The sequence below is a fragment of the Ranitomeya variabilis genome, chromosome 4 (genome assembly GCF_051348905.1).
Source record: "Ranitomeya variabilis isolate aRanVar5 chromosome 4, aRanVar5.hap1, whole genome shotgun sequence".
NCBI classification, from domain to species: Eukaryota; Metazoa; Chordata; class Amphibia; order Anura; family Dendrobatidae; genus Ranitomeya; species Ranitomeya variabilis.
In genome coordinates, this window is record NC_135235.1 from 582,190,686 (window position 1) to 582,206,871 (window position 16,186).

General features: G+C 46.1%; 1 protein-coding gene across 3 annotated transcripts in view; it reads right to left on the bottom strand.

Annotated features, from left to right (window-relative positions):
- RTEL1 (regulator of telomere elongation helicase 1) overlaps positions 1-15,921 on the bottom strand; it is a 147,676-nt gene extending 131,755 nt beyond the window's left edge. Inside the window, exons 1-7 of one of the 3 annotated variants that reach the window (XM_077253002.1) lie at positions 15,507-15,921; positions 11,552-11,750; positions 5,174-5,267; positions 4,510-4,591; positions 4,366-4,426; positions 3,899-3,974; positions 564-648 (exon numbers count right to left, since the gene is read on the bottom strand). In XM_077253002.1, the coding sequence (XP_077109117.1) occupies positions 564-648; positions 3,899-3,974; positions 4,366-4,426; positions 4,510-4,591; positions 5,174-5,267; positions 11,552-11,750; positions 15,507-15,608 (699 nt within the window). In that variant the 5' untranslated portion in view covers positions 15,609-15,921. The remainder of the gene's footprint in view (positions 1-563; positions 649-3,898; positions 3,975-4,365; positions 4,427-4,509; positions 4,592-5,173; positions 5,268-11,551; positions 11,751-15,506) is intronic. The other 2 variants (XM_077253003.1, XM_077253004.1) reach the window with 2 other exon arrangements.
- Positions 15,922-16,186: the final 265 nt, after the last annotated feature.

The window sequence follows — 16,186 nt, forward strand, 5'->3', positions numbered from 1 at the left end:
GTGTACGCCTTGCGTATTGGGTGCAGATATTTCTGCATATCTTAGCAGGAAAAATACTGCGTAATAGGCATGTTTTTGCTGCATTTTTTACATGCGGTTTTTTTGGTGTTGCTTTTTCCCCACTCATTAGTATGAGTGAAATCTGCAGCAAAAATGCTTAAAGAATTGACATGATGCAAACTTAAATCTGCAAGGAAAAAATGAGCAATGTGTGTATGAGACTTCAGGATTCTCTATCCCTTTGCTGGAATCAGGAACCTTTCAGGTTTTGTGACAAATCTGCACTGAATAAAAAACTGCGACAAAAAATGCAAAAAATCTGCCACGAGTGCTCAGGCCCCAAACTTTACTAGTGTCTGCAGCTCATTGTCCAAATCAAATCATATTATAACACTCATGATGTCGTTTATGATGTCTGGGTGAAACCAAAACGATCCTCTAAGAAAAATCCACCCTGCTTCATGATCTAAAGGACAGTGCAGGAGTTATGGATCTCTTCTAATGCAGTATACAGCACATGCAGGTACTGGAAGCAGAGGTAAGAGAAGGGAAAATACTAATACCTTGGAGTCCAGGAGATAATTATAGGGCATGAATATGATGTCCGCTTGCTGTTTCAGATTCCTGGAGAGGTAGTAGGGGCAGGCCCTGCACAAAGATTGACACTTAGAACATAATACACTGTATACTGTGAACGTCAAAGAGCTGACCAAATTGGAAAATCCTCCTCAAAAGAAAAAATGCATAACAACTAGCTGGTTTGGATTCTGAAATCATACGGTCCTTTAACACAAAATCTGGCAGAAAGCATGGCTTTCCTCTCCTCGTGCAGTTAAAATTGCTTTAGGTGAATATACCAGTCTCCTATGTTGAGAAGCTGCCCCAAAACTCATGCTCTAGAATTTATCATCTTGACTTTTTGAGCCTCCTATAGCATTAAGTACTGCAACTTCCTTTCCCTGAACTACCGGCATGCTCTGCTCCCGCAATTGTTTAACAACTTGCCTGCACTGAATTAAAGGGGATGTCTGATAAAATATTTTTGTTGGGTGTATTAAAACAAAAATAAACAAAAAACTAAGCTATACTCATCTATTGGCACTTACCGGGATCAAGTGCGGGCCGTTCCGTGGTCTCCATTTACACTGGAAGGAAGACGTCATCATTCAATATGGCAGCAGGACCACTGGGACCTATGATTGGCTGCTGAAGAAAAGCGACTTCAGTCGCACATCATCATGGATATCAGCGAGGATGTGCTGCTGAAGCCACCAGACCAAGGCAGCTAATCACAGCTAGAGCCACTTTGTAGCAGGGCTGTGGAGTCGGAGTCGTGGAATTGAAGCCCATTTTGGTGGAGTCGGAGTCATGGAAATTGAAAAGTCAGAGGTTTGGCTTACCGACTCCACAGACCTGTCAGGGCTGTGGAGTCTGAGTCGGAGCTCATTTTGGTGGATTCGGAGTCATGTAAATTGAGGAGTTGGAGGAGATTTGGCTTACCGACTCCACAGCCCTGCTTTGTAGGCTGACAACCTTCTTCCAACGTAAACACAGAGTGGCCTGTGCTGAATCCCCATTGAGTTTCTTTTACTATTTTTAATATACCAAGCCACTGGTAAAATTATGATTTCGCCCAGACAACCCCTTTAAAAGACGGTCTGTTTGTTATGTAATGTGGCAGACAAAAAAAAAAAGGATCAGAGACTAAAGGCCCCGTCTCACACAGCGACGCTGCAGCGATACAGACAACGATGCTGATCGCTGCAGCGTCGCTGTGTGGTCGCTGGGGAGCTGTCACACAGACAGCTCTCTCCAGCGACCAACGATCAGGGGAACGACTTCGGCATCGTTGAAACTGTCTTCAACGATGCCGAAGTCCCCCTGCAGCAACCGGGTAACCAGGGTAAACATCGGGTTACTAAGCGCAGGGCCGCGCTTAGTAACCCGATGTTTACCCTGGTTACCAGCGTAAATGTAAAAAAAAACAAACACTACATACTCACCATCTGTTGCCCGTCAGGTCCCTTGGCGTCTGCTTCCTGCTCTGACTGAGCCGCCGTACAGTGAGAGCAGAGCGCAGCGGTGACGTCACTGCTGTGCTCTCACTTTACGGCAGCAGTCAGAGCAGGAAGCAGACGGCAAGGGACCTGACGGGCAACAGATGGTGAGTATGTACTGTTTGGGTTTTTTTACATTTACGCTGGTAACCAGGGTAAACATCGGGTTACTAAGCGCGGCCCTGCGCTTAGTAACCCGATGTTTACCCTGGTTACCAGTGAAGACATCGCTGGATCGGTGTCACACACACCGATTCAGCGATGTCAGCGGGACCTCAACGACCAAAAAAAGGTCCAGGCCATTCTGACACGACCAGCGATCTCGCAGCAGGGGCCTGATCGCTGGTACGTGTCACACATAGCGAGATCGCTACTGAGGTCGCTGTTGCGTCACAAAACTTGTGACTCAGCAGCGATCTCGCTAGCGATCTCGCTATGTGAGACGGGGCCTTAAAACCACACCACTACCAGTAATCTGCCTCAATGACTCTGATACCAGACACAGATTACACTTGACAACAGGCAGTGGGCATAAACTTAAACACAAGGGAGACAATATGTGCAATTACTTATTTTTAGGGTAAGGACAACATCATGTGTTTAAATAAAGGGATTTGTTGGTTACCTATTTATCACATTATCTATCAAGGGAGATCCTGTTGCCTAAGGGTATGTGCACACGTCCGGATTTCTTGCAGAAATTTCCTGAAGAAAACCGGAAATTTTCTGCAAGAAATCCGCATTTTTTTTTCCCCGTTTTTTTCGCGGTTTTTTTAGCATTCTGCAAGCGTAATTAGCTTGCAGAATGCTAAAGTTTTCCAAGCGATCTGTAGCATCACTTGGAAAACTGACTGACAGGTTGGTCACACTTGTCAAACATACTGTTTGACAAGTGTGACCAACTTTTTACTATAGATGCAGCTTATGCAGCATCTATAGTAAAAGATAGAATGTTTAAAAATAATTTAAAAAAAATAAAAAAAATGGTTATACTCACCCAGACATCTCATCAGCGGCGTCCGTTCCTCTTCCTATAGCTGGTGTGTGCGCGCAGGACCTTCCATGACGTCGCGGTCATGTGAGCGGTCACATGACCGCTCACGACCAATCACTAGACAGTGACGTCATCGGCAGGTCCTTCACCGCAAAGCAGCTATAGGAACCGAAGCGGCAGCATGCAGCGGTGAGGCGGGAAGACATCGAGGGTGAGTATAGGACTATTTTTTATTTTAATTCTTTTTTTTTTTTACCAATTATATGGTGCCCAGTGCGTGGAGGAGAGTCTCCTCTCCTCCACCCTGGGTACCAACCGCACATAATCTGCTTACTTCCCGCATGGTGTGCACAGCCCCGTGCGGGAAGTAAGCAGATCAATGGACTCCTAGGTGTGCGGAATCCTCGCAATTCCGCATTTTTAATGAACATGTTGCTTTTTTTTCCCGCGATGCGATTTTTTCGCGGAAAAAAATCGCAACATTTGCACAAAAAATGCGGAATACACTGTAAATAATAGGAGGCATATGTAAGCGTTTTTTCGCGTTTTTATCACGTTTTTATAGCGAAAAAACGCGAAAAAAACGCTAAAAATCCTGAACGTGTGCACATGGCCTAAAAGTACAGGGATAACTGAAACTCCATATCAACATCACTGAACTCTGCAGTAGGACATTCGTGAGGTCGCACATGTCCGCTGCAGCACACTAAATCCATTAGAGCAAGATCTGCAAGCTGCAGTGCATCTACAAGGACAGGACTCTTCTCCATAATCTTTATAATAAGACATACGAACAGGGGTTGTCCAGTTGTTGCAAAGGTTTAGTCAAAGAGGACTCCGGAAGTACCTGTGCTTGGTGCCGCTCTTCACCAGGTCCTCGATGTCCAGTATAGGAGTGGTGAGATCCCTCTCCGTGCTCTTTTCTAGGGAAAACAATTTTTTATCATGTAACAGTTTGCCTTGCTGTCTCAGTGAACACTACTTTCCATTTCTAAGATGAAGGATGTTGCATTATTATAGAGGAACTCCAAAACGCAGAGGGACTCCTTGAAGTTGCAAAAACTACAGCACTAAGTACATGTGTGTGACATGTTGGTAGACATCCTTTTTGAAAAGGGGAGACAAAGGATGGAGACCTCTGCTTCACAATATGTGGGGGCTATCGCCTCATAGGGGTACGACCTGGTATTCGGAAGCATGTGCAAGGCAGAAAGACTTGGCAACACAAGACATTTTTATCACCTGGTTCTTTCTGATGCCTAATTAACTGGTCATAATGGACACAATTTCTTAACAGCATCCTCTAGCACTTACCCTCCACATTATTATAGTAGTGACAGGAGCGGGTAGACACCTTAGAGCGACACATATGGACCTGAAAAAAACAACAACACAGTACAAGACATTTTATTCTGGATGAAAACAGTGAAAACTGTGATAGATACTCAATATTTATACCTTAACATGGTTATTCTCCTGCTTCTTCACATCCGGGTGAATACACAACTGCTCCCGTGAGCCTAGGACGCTGACTTTAGGCCTGAAAAAAAAAATTAATGCGGCTTTCCAAAAAAAAAAGGAAAAAGTTATTAAGGGATCTATACATTATGTATGATGGTATAGAGTGCCAAATTACCTCCTTACCTTCACACAGCCATGAAAGTACATGATAAAATGTATGTATGACTGCAGCCACCACTAGAGGGAGATCATTGCACACAATTTCTCATGCTGTCACTTGATGTATGCTGACAATACGCTGGCTGCACGACTGCAGACAGGTATATTTTTTTATCTGAAATGTGCCATTTTTTCATTGAAAGTTAACTTTAAATATCCAGAACCGCTGCACGTGATTCACAGGTCTTTCCCTCTTGTGTACATAGGGACGGACCTATCCATCACTTAGACCAGTGCTGAGAAGTTAGCCGGGGGGAATGCTGGAGTAGGCTTCTCCCCAGCTATGGTCCCTGGCCGGACCTTTAAAGATGATTTTCTCTGAAATGCCGAAGTGATTCCATGGTGCTCCATGGTGATTCCATGACTTCTGTAGCAAGGACTGAAGTTATGAACCATTGTGGTCATCATCTCCTCCCTTTCTGCACAGTGTCCCACAAATTACCTGTACTTTGTCTGCTTCAGTTCACTTATGACCTGAGCCAGCTGAGAATGGGTCCTGGATGCGTAAATGATCTTGGGGATATCGCTGTAGTATGCTGTAAAATCAAAAGAAGTATATGTGTAACCCGGCAATATGTGCCTCCTTTTTGTTCATCTACCATATATTAGTAGGTTGTTAATATGGCTGTGCGTTCCATTATGTTTCAAGTACTGTGGCCGCCTATGGTTCCACAGCCGCTTGTTTTTGTACTTTTTGTTAAAATGCTGTGTTAGACCCCTTTATGTCCGTGGCTCCTGTATGTGTGGAATCCGTTTTCATAGGTACCTATTAACACCTATGCTGATCTTCCGTGTAAATTCCTACAGCACATGAATGACATCCTTGTGCCATCTGTGTGACACGTACCGGAATTAAAATGCATTCAATAAATTACTGATTTTTATGTGTTAAAGATGTGCAAAGATAATAGATAGATAGATATGAGATAGATTATTGGATTATTAGATTATTGCACAAGTAGAGACTGGCGGGCACCACTACAAGGGATCACCCATCACATGCCCAAAGTACATATAAATGAAAAGCTAAGAAGAAAGAGGCATGTATAAGGTGGGGATCACCATTACAAAAGTCATATAAATGTAATAAATTTTTATTAGAAAATCTAGGCACACAACACTACAAGAAACTTTAAAAACACATAAAACAACCATAGAAATGGTAAGTACAAAGACCCATAATAGGGTCAAAAACCCTGGTTCAAACCACCCCTGTATATAATATTAAACCTCAATGTGATGCACTGAACATATAAATGACATGCAGTCCTGAAAGATATATTGAAATTAGCAAACCTATATTTGCACCTAGATAAAGGGCATATCCATTCAAGTGTGCTCAAACAACAATATGGCTAGAGCAGAAGTGGTGCGTAAGGCAGGTATAGATGTAAGCACCCTATATGAGGCAACAATCCTAAATATAGATATAGCAGCATAAGCAAGCCTATACTTACACCTAGGCTAAGAACATGTCCGTTCAGATATGCCCATACAACAAATGGCCAAAGCAAAGATAATGCATTAGGCAGATAAAGATGCCTGAGCCCTATATAGAGCAACGGGCATCAAAGAAATGCTGTGGGGCAAGCAAAGGGGGTGGAGAGCCAGGGCACAAAACGCCCAACGCGTGTCGCCAGTAAATCTGGCTTCCTCAGGGGCAGAGGAATGCATTATCTTTGCTTTGGCCATTTGTTGTATGGGCATATCTGAACGGACATGTTCTTAGCCTAGGTGTAAGTATAGGCTTGCTTATGCTGCTATATCTATATTTAGGATTGTTGCCTCATATAGGGTGCTTACATCTATACCTGCCTTACGCACCACTTCTGCTCTAGCCATATTGTTGTTTGAGCACACTTGAATGGATATGCCCTTTATCTAGGTGCAAATATAGGTTTGCTAATTTCAATATATCTTTCAGGACTGCATGTCATTTATATGTTCAGTGCATCACATTGAGGTTTAATATTATATACAGGGGTGGTTTGAACCAGGGTTTTTGACCCTATTATGGGTCTTTGTACTTACCATTTCTATGGTTGTTTTATGTGTTTTTAAAGTTTCTTGTAGTGTTGTGTGCCTAGATTTTCTAATAAAAATTTATTACATTTATATGACTTTTGTAATGGTGATCCCCACCTTATACATGCCTCTTTCTTCTTAGCTTTTCATTATTAGATTATTGGTAACAGCAAAGGTAAAGCAGGCAGCTGTGAGCCGATATCATCAGGCTGCGAAGGTCTCTGGTTATCGGGCCCTTCCCAGCCTAAAAACACCAGCCAGCGCCCGTCCCAGAAGTGGAACATCACAAGAGATGCTCCAATTCTGGCGCTTCGTCTTGGCTATTCCCAATGCCCTGGTGCTGTGGCAATATGAGTAATGGTGCTTTGAGTTGATGTCATCTGTGAAATGTCCAAAAACACAGCGGATATCAAGCTCCGGTGCTAGTAATGGAGAGGAGTCTATCAGACACACCATTATTCTGTAATAAAAAGAAACACATAAAGAAACACTATCGAAATAAACACTCCCTGACTCTTTCCCCAATTCACCACTTTATTAAAAAGAAGAAAAAAATAGCACACTGCTCCGGCATAGTCTACCAAATCCATCAAAGTCCAGCAAACCTGCCGTAGAGACTATGCAGCCTTGTTCCGACAATATATGGGCTTTGCAAACAACCACTTCCGGGACACGCAGCGCTGCATGAGACCCGGCAATGTTAGTAACTTTACCGCTCTTCACAGTCAAAGGGTTTTGCACAGCGCTGTGTGACCCAGAAGTGGTTGTTTGCAAAGACCATGTAGCATCAGAACAAGGCTCCATAAGCTTTGTACGTCGGATTCGTACAACTTCGTTGGATTAGCTGAACTACATCGGACCTGCATCGGATTTTTTTCTTATCTAATAAAGTAGTGATCAAGGGAAAGCGTGGGGTAGTGTTTATTTCGATTAAGTGGGGTTTTTTTGCTTGATTCCTTTTTATTTCTGGGTTAGTAATGGGGTGTCTGATAGACACCTCTCCATTACTAGAACCAGGACTTGATGTCAGCTGTGCTTTTGGACACTTCACAGCGGACATCGACCCCAAGCACCATTACCCCCCATGACACTCGCTACACTGAGATATGTGTTGCTTCAGAACGCTCGCTGCAGAAACAGGAACAGCGGGGGAACGAGGAAGAGACATGAGTGTTGTTATTTTAAAAATATGTATCAGTAAGTTCATTGTGGTCGCCATAATACTGTATGAAGTATTATGGGGAGTGCATTATACTATATGGATGACTATTGACAGTGCATTATACTGTATGGATGACTCTGGGGACTGCATTATACTGTACGGAGTACTATGGGGAGTTCACTATACTATATGGAGGACTATAGGGGTGTTCATTTTACTATATGGAGGACTGTGTGGAGTGCAATATACTATATGGAGGACTGTGTGGAGTGCAATATACTTTATGGAGGACTGTGTGGAGTGCAATATACTTTATGGAGGACTGTGTGGAGTGCAATATACTTTATGGAGGACTGTGTGGAGTGCAATATACTTTATGGAGGACTGTGTGGAGTGCAATATACTTTATGGAGGACTGTGTGGAGTGCAATATACTTTATGGAGGACTGTGTGGAGTGCAATATACTTTATGGAGGACTGTGTGGAGTGCAATATACTTTATGGAGGACTGTGTGGAGTGCAATATACTTTATGGAGGACTGTGTGGAGTGCAATATACTTTATGGAGGACTGTGTGGAGTGCAATATACTATCTCGATGACTGTGGGGGGGGTCATTATACTATATGGAGGACTATGGGCAATACAAGGCGAAGAGCTAGAGTTGGAGTGACTCATGTGATGCTCCACTTCTGGGGCTGCTGCAGGCTGATATTTTTAGACTGAGAAGGGCCCAACACCATGGATCTTCTCAGCCTGATAATATCAGCTCTTAGCTGTCTGCTTTACCTTTGCTGGTTACGAAAAATGAGGGGGACCCCACGTCATTTTTTTCCAATTATTAGGTTAATGGAAAGATATACAACAAGCTACACATCCAAGGCACAAATTACCATATTTTGCAAATTATAAGAGGCACCCCAATGGTGGTGCGTGTTAAAATCCGCTTTTATGGTAGCTTACCTGGGAGGCGGTGGCTGTGGAGCGGGGTCCCAGGTGGCAGGGTCGCTGCTTCAGGAAACTGGTACAGACAGGAGATGCTGTGGGCCCCAGGCTGGTAAAACAAGGTGTTTTTGTGAAAGCCTGGAGCCCCACACTTTTTATACTTCTTAATGTGGTGGACTCTGGAAAAATGGCTGCCGGAGATGGCGCATGCTCAATCGAGATCTTGGGTGCAGAGAACTCAATCTGCGCATGCACCACATACGGCGGCCATTTTCCCGGAGTCCATCACATTGAAGAATATGGAAAGTGCGGGGCTCCAGGATTTCATAATCCTACCGTACCATTCCCCACTCCTGCATCCGCCGGTAGCTTCCTGCAGCAGCGACCATAGGACCCCACTCCATGGCAGTTGTAAAGCTACCCCAGAGCTACAATTTACATTATAAAGACGCACCCACTTTTTCCCCAAAATTTAGTGGGGGGGGCTGGAGTGCGTCTTATATATAATCTGAAAAATATGGTATATACGTGATGAATATCTAATATCTTTGCACATCTTTAACACATAAAAATCAGTACATTCTTGAATGCATTTTATTACGGTTTGTGGTACACGGACAGAACACGGATGGTACACACAGAAAGCCACACGGATAATCTCACGCAAACATTTTTCTTTTAAGTGGATGTGTGAAGTGGTCCTTCTACAGCGAGAGGAGGAGAATCCCATGTCACAGATTCTCCTCCTCTCCCTGCAGTATGTCAGCGCTGACTCTGGGGTCATTTTTATTGGCTCTTTCATTCAAGAGTTCATGCTTTCAAACAAGACGTAGATCATGACTCTAGCTGTGATCTAGACTGATATATCACAAATGGAAGTGAGAACTGTTGACAAACATGCAGGTCTGACATTAACCCAAGATATCGAAGTCTCGATTGTGACTAGATCTTTAAAACGAGCCCTGAATCTCAGCACTAACTGTGATCTAGGCATGGGTAGCCAGGACATACATCCTTGGCTACTGATGAGCCTACCGGCAAGAATGTATAACTTACATGCTTGGCAGGGAAGGGTTAGCATGCATCAGTCAGTAGTCCAGGCTGTTTAGTTCACAAAGTATTGGGTAGAATTGAAAAAACCCTCTCTAAGAAGTTTTAGGAGTGTACAAGGGTTCAGAGTCACTGGGTGTTTCCATATGCAAATTGTCTCTTCAGAGAAGAAGAGGACTTGAACTCTATAGTGTCACCTGTTGGAAGCAGCAATACTACAAGTCACTATGGACCCTTAACGAGCCTTTTCCATTCACTAAAAGGGCTGATTTCATAGAAGAGTTCTGACTAGTGTCAGTGCAAACTGATTTGCAAGACTGGTCCAGTAGCCACATCACTAATCTGTGCCACTTCCTACCTGTCGGCATCCGTGGCTCTTATTTTGATTATCTGGCCTGGTGTGATGCCAACATTGTGGCGGGATGCAACCTATTATGTCGTTCCACGCCGGCAAATCAAACGAAAAGTCTTGGATGCTGTCAGATAATAGGCGGTTCTCAGGGCTCCTATCTAGAGGCCAAAGATTACTGACGTAGCCCTTGGGCAGGTCCTGAAAATTGATTATTACCAACTCTAATTCAGATATGATATCTTGGATTGCCATGGTAAGAAATTAAAACAAACTTTATTAGAAAGATTCAGAACTTTACAGTATATCACCACTGGTACAACAAACTGCTCGCCCTCATTGCCAGCGAATAGCTGATCTTGGTGCTGAGGCCATACAGTCTGCTAGAACAAGCACCATACATACAGAGCGGCTTTCCATTCTAGCTTATAAGTGACATCCATATGCCCTATTGTTATCATGGAACAACCTCTTTTAACCCCATTATATTGCAGCTCCGCTCCTACTAACCTTAATAAATGAGATTCCTTTCATGGGAGTGTTCACTTTTTCCCTTGCATGACACGTCACTCTGGTAAAAAGAAATATGCCCCCAGAAGATAAGAAGAACATGTCTTCTCCTGTGACATATAATGACAGACAGCCCGGTTCTCTGCAGTTACTATGAAGTATAGGAGGGAGCCGAGCGTAATTACTAACACTTTTAGCTTTCATCTCACAGCAGTCAGTGTGGGGGAATGTGGAGTACAGCTGAGTTCAGGTCAGCACTGCTATAATCCACTGCTCCCACACTAACTATTCTGAGATGAAAGTTGGAGGTGCTTGTAAACACACTCAGCTCCGCTATACTCTACATGGTAACTGCAGAGATCAGGGCTGATGGTCGTTACATCACAGGAGATGAAATTTTCTTCTGACCTTCTGGAAGAGGTGTGGTATTTTATTTCACCTGGTTGACGCCTCCAGCTTATGATTGGTCAACCTTATACAGGGGGGAAAAAGTACACACCCATTGGGCTTATCATAAATTATAACCAAAACTTTACAAGCTAATATCTCAGGAAAACAGAGACAAAAATTAAAAAGCAAAAATGTTTATAAATCTGCTCTGGAGACACTATTCCATAATGTGGCCAGTTTTACTTGCTCAAACTCTTGAAAGGTCTTTTTTTGAGCAACAAATAATATCTATATGGCAAGAGCCACAGAACACGTGGGAAACGTCTATCACATAGAAAATATGGATGGCCTCTGTTACCCTCATACTCTGTCACAGAAATCATCTTGTACCTGAACTCTGTCCACCAGACTCTCCGCTCCCCCAGTCCGCAGTTGGTCGGTCGGGAAACATCTCTGCACCATGCATGCGCTCTTGGATTTTACGGGCAGTGATGCTATCCTTAAAATGCTGGCGCCAGGCTAAGGTGGCACATAGTAAGCACAGCGTCTTTCCGGTGCCAGTTGGACTCTCCAGGACACCATTGACCCCCTGACAACAAACGAGTAACAAGAAAAAGATTGATATTGGAGTTGATGAAAGACTGGAGAATTCTTCCATTGTGCAAGCTCCTCCTGGGTGTCTGCTATCCCCTTACCACTGACTCCGAAACACAGCAACTTACAGTCCTAATACAAGCCTCCCCGATGTGTCTCCAAAGTGTGAGCCCCACCAACTGTGCTTTACTAGTGCAAGCCCCCACAGCTGTGCATCACTAGTGCAAGCCTTCCCCATTGGTGTATCAATAGCGCTAGCCTTCCTCCGCTGCGCATCACTAGTGCAATCCTCGCTCAGCTGCGCATCACTAGTGCAAGCCTCCCTCCGTTGCGCATCACTAGTGCAATCCTCTCTCAGCTGCGCATCACTAGTGCAAGCCTCCCCCATCTGCGCATCACTATTGTAGGCCTCTCCCAGATGCGCATCACTAGTGCAAGCCTCCCCCAGTTGTGCATCACTAGTGTAAGCCTTCCCCATCAGTCTATCAATAATGCTAACCTCCCTTCGCTGCGCATCACTAGTGCAAGCCTCCCTCAGCTGCGCATCACTAGTGCAAGCCTTCCTCAGCTGCGCATCACTAGTGCAAGCCTCCCCCAGCTGCGCATCACTAGTGCAAGCCTCCCCCAGCTGCGCATCACTAGTGCAAGCCTTCCCCATCAGTGTATCAATAGTGCTAACCTCCCTCCGCATCACTAGTACAAGCCTCCCCCAGCTGCGCATCACTGGTGCAAGCCTCGCTCAGCTGCGCATCACTAGTGCAATCCTCCCTCAGCTGCGCATCACTAGTGCAAGCCTCCCCCGTCTGCGCATCACTAGTGTAAGCCTCTCCCAGATGAGCATCACTAGTGCAAGCCTCCCCCAGTTGTGCATCACTACTGCAAGCCTCCTTCAGCTGCGCATCACTAGTGCAAGCCTCCCCAACTGTGCATCGCTAGTGCAAGCCTCACCCAGCTGTGCATCTCTAGTGCAAGCCTCCCCAGCTGTGCATCGCTAGTGCAAGCCTCCCTCAGCTGCGCATCACTAGTGCAAGCCTCCCCCAACTACTGCTCATCACTAGTGTAACCCTCCTCCCAGCTGGGCATCACTAGTGCAAGCCTCAGCCAGCTGTGCATCACTAGTGTAAGCCTGCCCCAGCTGTGCATCACTAGTGTAAGCCTCCCTCAGCTGCGCATCGCTAGTGCAAGCCTCACCCAGCTGCGCATCGCTAGTGCAAGCCTCCCCAGCTGGGCATCACTAGTGCAAGCCTCCCCAGCTGGGCATCACTAGTGCAAGCCTCCCCAGCTGGGCATCACTAGTGCAAGCCTCCCCAGCTGGGCATCACTAGTGCAAGCCTCCCCAGCTGGGCATCACTAGTGCAAGCCTCCCCAGCTGGGCATCACTAGTGCAAGCCTCCCCAGCTGGGCATCACTAGTGCAAGCCTTCCCCAGCTGGGCATCACTAGTGCAAGCCTCCCCAGCTGGGCATCACTAGTGCAAGCCTCCCCAGCTGGGCATCACTAGTGCAAGCCTCCCCAGCTGGGCATCACTAGTGCAAGCCTCCCCAGCTGGGCATCACTAGTGCAAGCCTTCCCCAGCTGTGCATCACTAGTGCAAGCCTCCCCAGCTGTGCATCACTAGTGCAAGCCTCCCCAGCTGGGCATCACTAGTGCAAGCCTCCCCAGCTGGGCATCACTAGTGCAAGCCTCCCCAGCTGGGCATCACTAGTGCAAGCCTCCCCAGCTGGGCATCACTAGTGCAAGCCTCCCCAGCTGGGCATCACTAGTGCAAGCCTCCCCAGCTGGGCATCACTAGTGCAAGCCTCCCCAGCTGGGCATCGCTAGTGCAAGCCTCCCCCAGCTGTGCATCACTAGAAACTTCCTGAACAAAACCGGACATTTTCTGCAAGAAATCCGCATGCGGTTTTTTTTTGCTGATTTTTTTGTGTTTTTTTTCCCGGAGATTTCCCAATGCAATAATATAGTGGGAAATCCACAAAAAAATCCACAAAATTAATGAACATGCTGCGTTTTTTTACAGCGATGCGTTTTTTTCGCGGAAAAAACCCAACATATGCACAAAAATTGCGGAATGCATTATAAATGATGGAATGCATATGTATGCGTTTTTATAGCGAAAAAATGCGAACAATCCTGAACGTGTGAACACAGCCTAAGCCTCCCCCAGCTGTGCATCACTAGTGTAACCCTCCCATCTGTGCCCAGTTATCAGAAGCCCCTCCCATCTGTGCCTAGGCACCACAAGCCCCTCCCATCTGTGCCCAGTTATCACAAGCCCCTCCCATCTGTGCCCAGTTATCACAAGCCCCTCCCATCTGTGCCCAGTTACCACAAGCCCCTCCCATCTGTGCCCAGTTACCACAAGCCCCTCCCATCTGTGCCCAGTTACTACAAGCCCCTCCCATCTGTGCCTATTTATTATAAGCCCCTCCCATCTGTGCCTAATTATCATAAGCCCTTCCCATCTGTGCCTAGTTATCACAAGTAGGAAAGAAAGTAGAGCACCGCACAAATCTTCCGATAAAAAAACCTTTGTCCTTTATTTCAACAACGTGCTGTGGACATGGCTACAGAGGGCAGGACTGATGCAGAACAAGCTGGTCGGCCGTTTCGCGTGTTACACGCTTTTTTTGTTGACCCGTTGAAGCGTGTAACACGCGAACCGGCCGTAGTCCATTAACCTAACCAGCTTGTTCTGCATCAGTCCTGCCCTCTGTCGCCATGTCCACAGCACGTTGTTGAAATAAAGGACAAAGGTTTTTTTATCGGACGATTTGTGCGGTGCTGCTACTTTCTTTCCTATTTGTATTTCCACATGTTTTTTCAAGCAAGCACGCCATAATCCGTGGATTACCCCATTGGTGGGGTTGTTGACTCAGCTAAATCGACTGGACTCTGCTAAACCCGCTCAAACAGTGAGTACTCACCTGTTTCTTAGTGCCATTCAGCTTTTTTCTTGATTTTTATGGACTAGTTATCACAAGCCCCTCCCATCTGTGCCCAGTTACCATAAGCCCCTCCCATTTGTGCTTAGTTATCATAAGCCCCTCCCATCTGTGCCTAATTATCATAAGCCCTTCCCATCTGTGCCTTGTTATTACAAGCCCCTTCCATCTGTGCCGTTACCACAAGCCCCTCTCGTCTGTGCTTAGTTATCACAAGCCCCTCCCATCTCTGCCTAATTATCATAAGCCCTTCCCATCTGTGCCTAGCTATCACAAGCCCCTCCCATCTGTGCCCAGTTACAAGCCCCTCCCATCTGTGCCTAATTATCATAAGCCCTTTCCATCTGTCCTAGTTATCATAAGCCCCTCCCATCTGTGCCTAATTATCATAAGCCCTTCCCATCGGCCCTAGTTATCATAAGCCCCTCCCATCTGTGCCCAGTTATCACAAGCCCCTCCCATCTGTGCCTAGCTATCACAAGCCCCTCCCATCTGTGCCCAGTTACAAGCCCCTCCCATCTGTGCCTAATTATCATAATCCCTTTCCATCTGTCCTAGTTATCACAAGCCCCTCCCATCTGGCCTAGTTATCACAAGCCCCTCCCATCTGGCCTAGTTATCACAAGCCCCTCCCATCTGGCCTAGTTATTACAAGCCCCTCCCAGCTGACTCCACCATCTAATGCACTCCCCCGAACACTTGTCTCCCTAGTACAGGCCCCTCCCAGTTCTCCCCATAATGGTGCACGCTCCTCTTCCTCTGTGACTTAGAGACCCAGTCAGACATGGCGCCTCCAGCCAGGACTCGCACCTTCTGCAGACACTCCAGCACTTTGGCCATGTAATCCTCCTGACACTTGTACGGAGTGAACGGGAAGTCCACGGTGACCCCGCCGAGCTCCAGCTGCGGCATCCTGAACAGCGGCGAGGACCCTCCAGGTCCCGGACTGGCTTCACAATTCCCGCCCGTACGTCGTGACGTCACTCAGACGTGCTCTGGCCTGCTGACGTTCCCCGCTGCCCCGGTCTCAGCTGTGCCGCCTGTGTCCTCTGTGTCCTCTGTGCGACTCACAGCAGTAACCCATCCCCGTGTTACAGCCTGGTACCGGCAGACGCCATGTGTGAAGACACCGGAGTCTGAGGCGCCACAGCAATGGCTCCTGCAGAACATGGGAGTGTGTCAGTGTGCGCGGAGCATGCCGGGAGTAGTAGTTTTCCAGTAGGTCTTGATTACATAAATGTAGTCACCTAATATTAAGATTTCCTGTTTCCCCTAGCAACCATTTTGTACCTATATTTCATTTTCCTGCCTGATGCAGACCTGGACACCATAATTTGCATGAATTACCTTTAGAGGTCATCATTACCCCCATAAATACAACCCCAGTGGGCAATGTCATCTGTTTCAGTAACAAAATGAGCATTGTCCAATAGGATTCTGCATTGAGCCATCTTCCTATTATTCCTCCTTAGAATACTGGAATGTGTTAA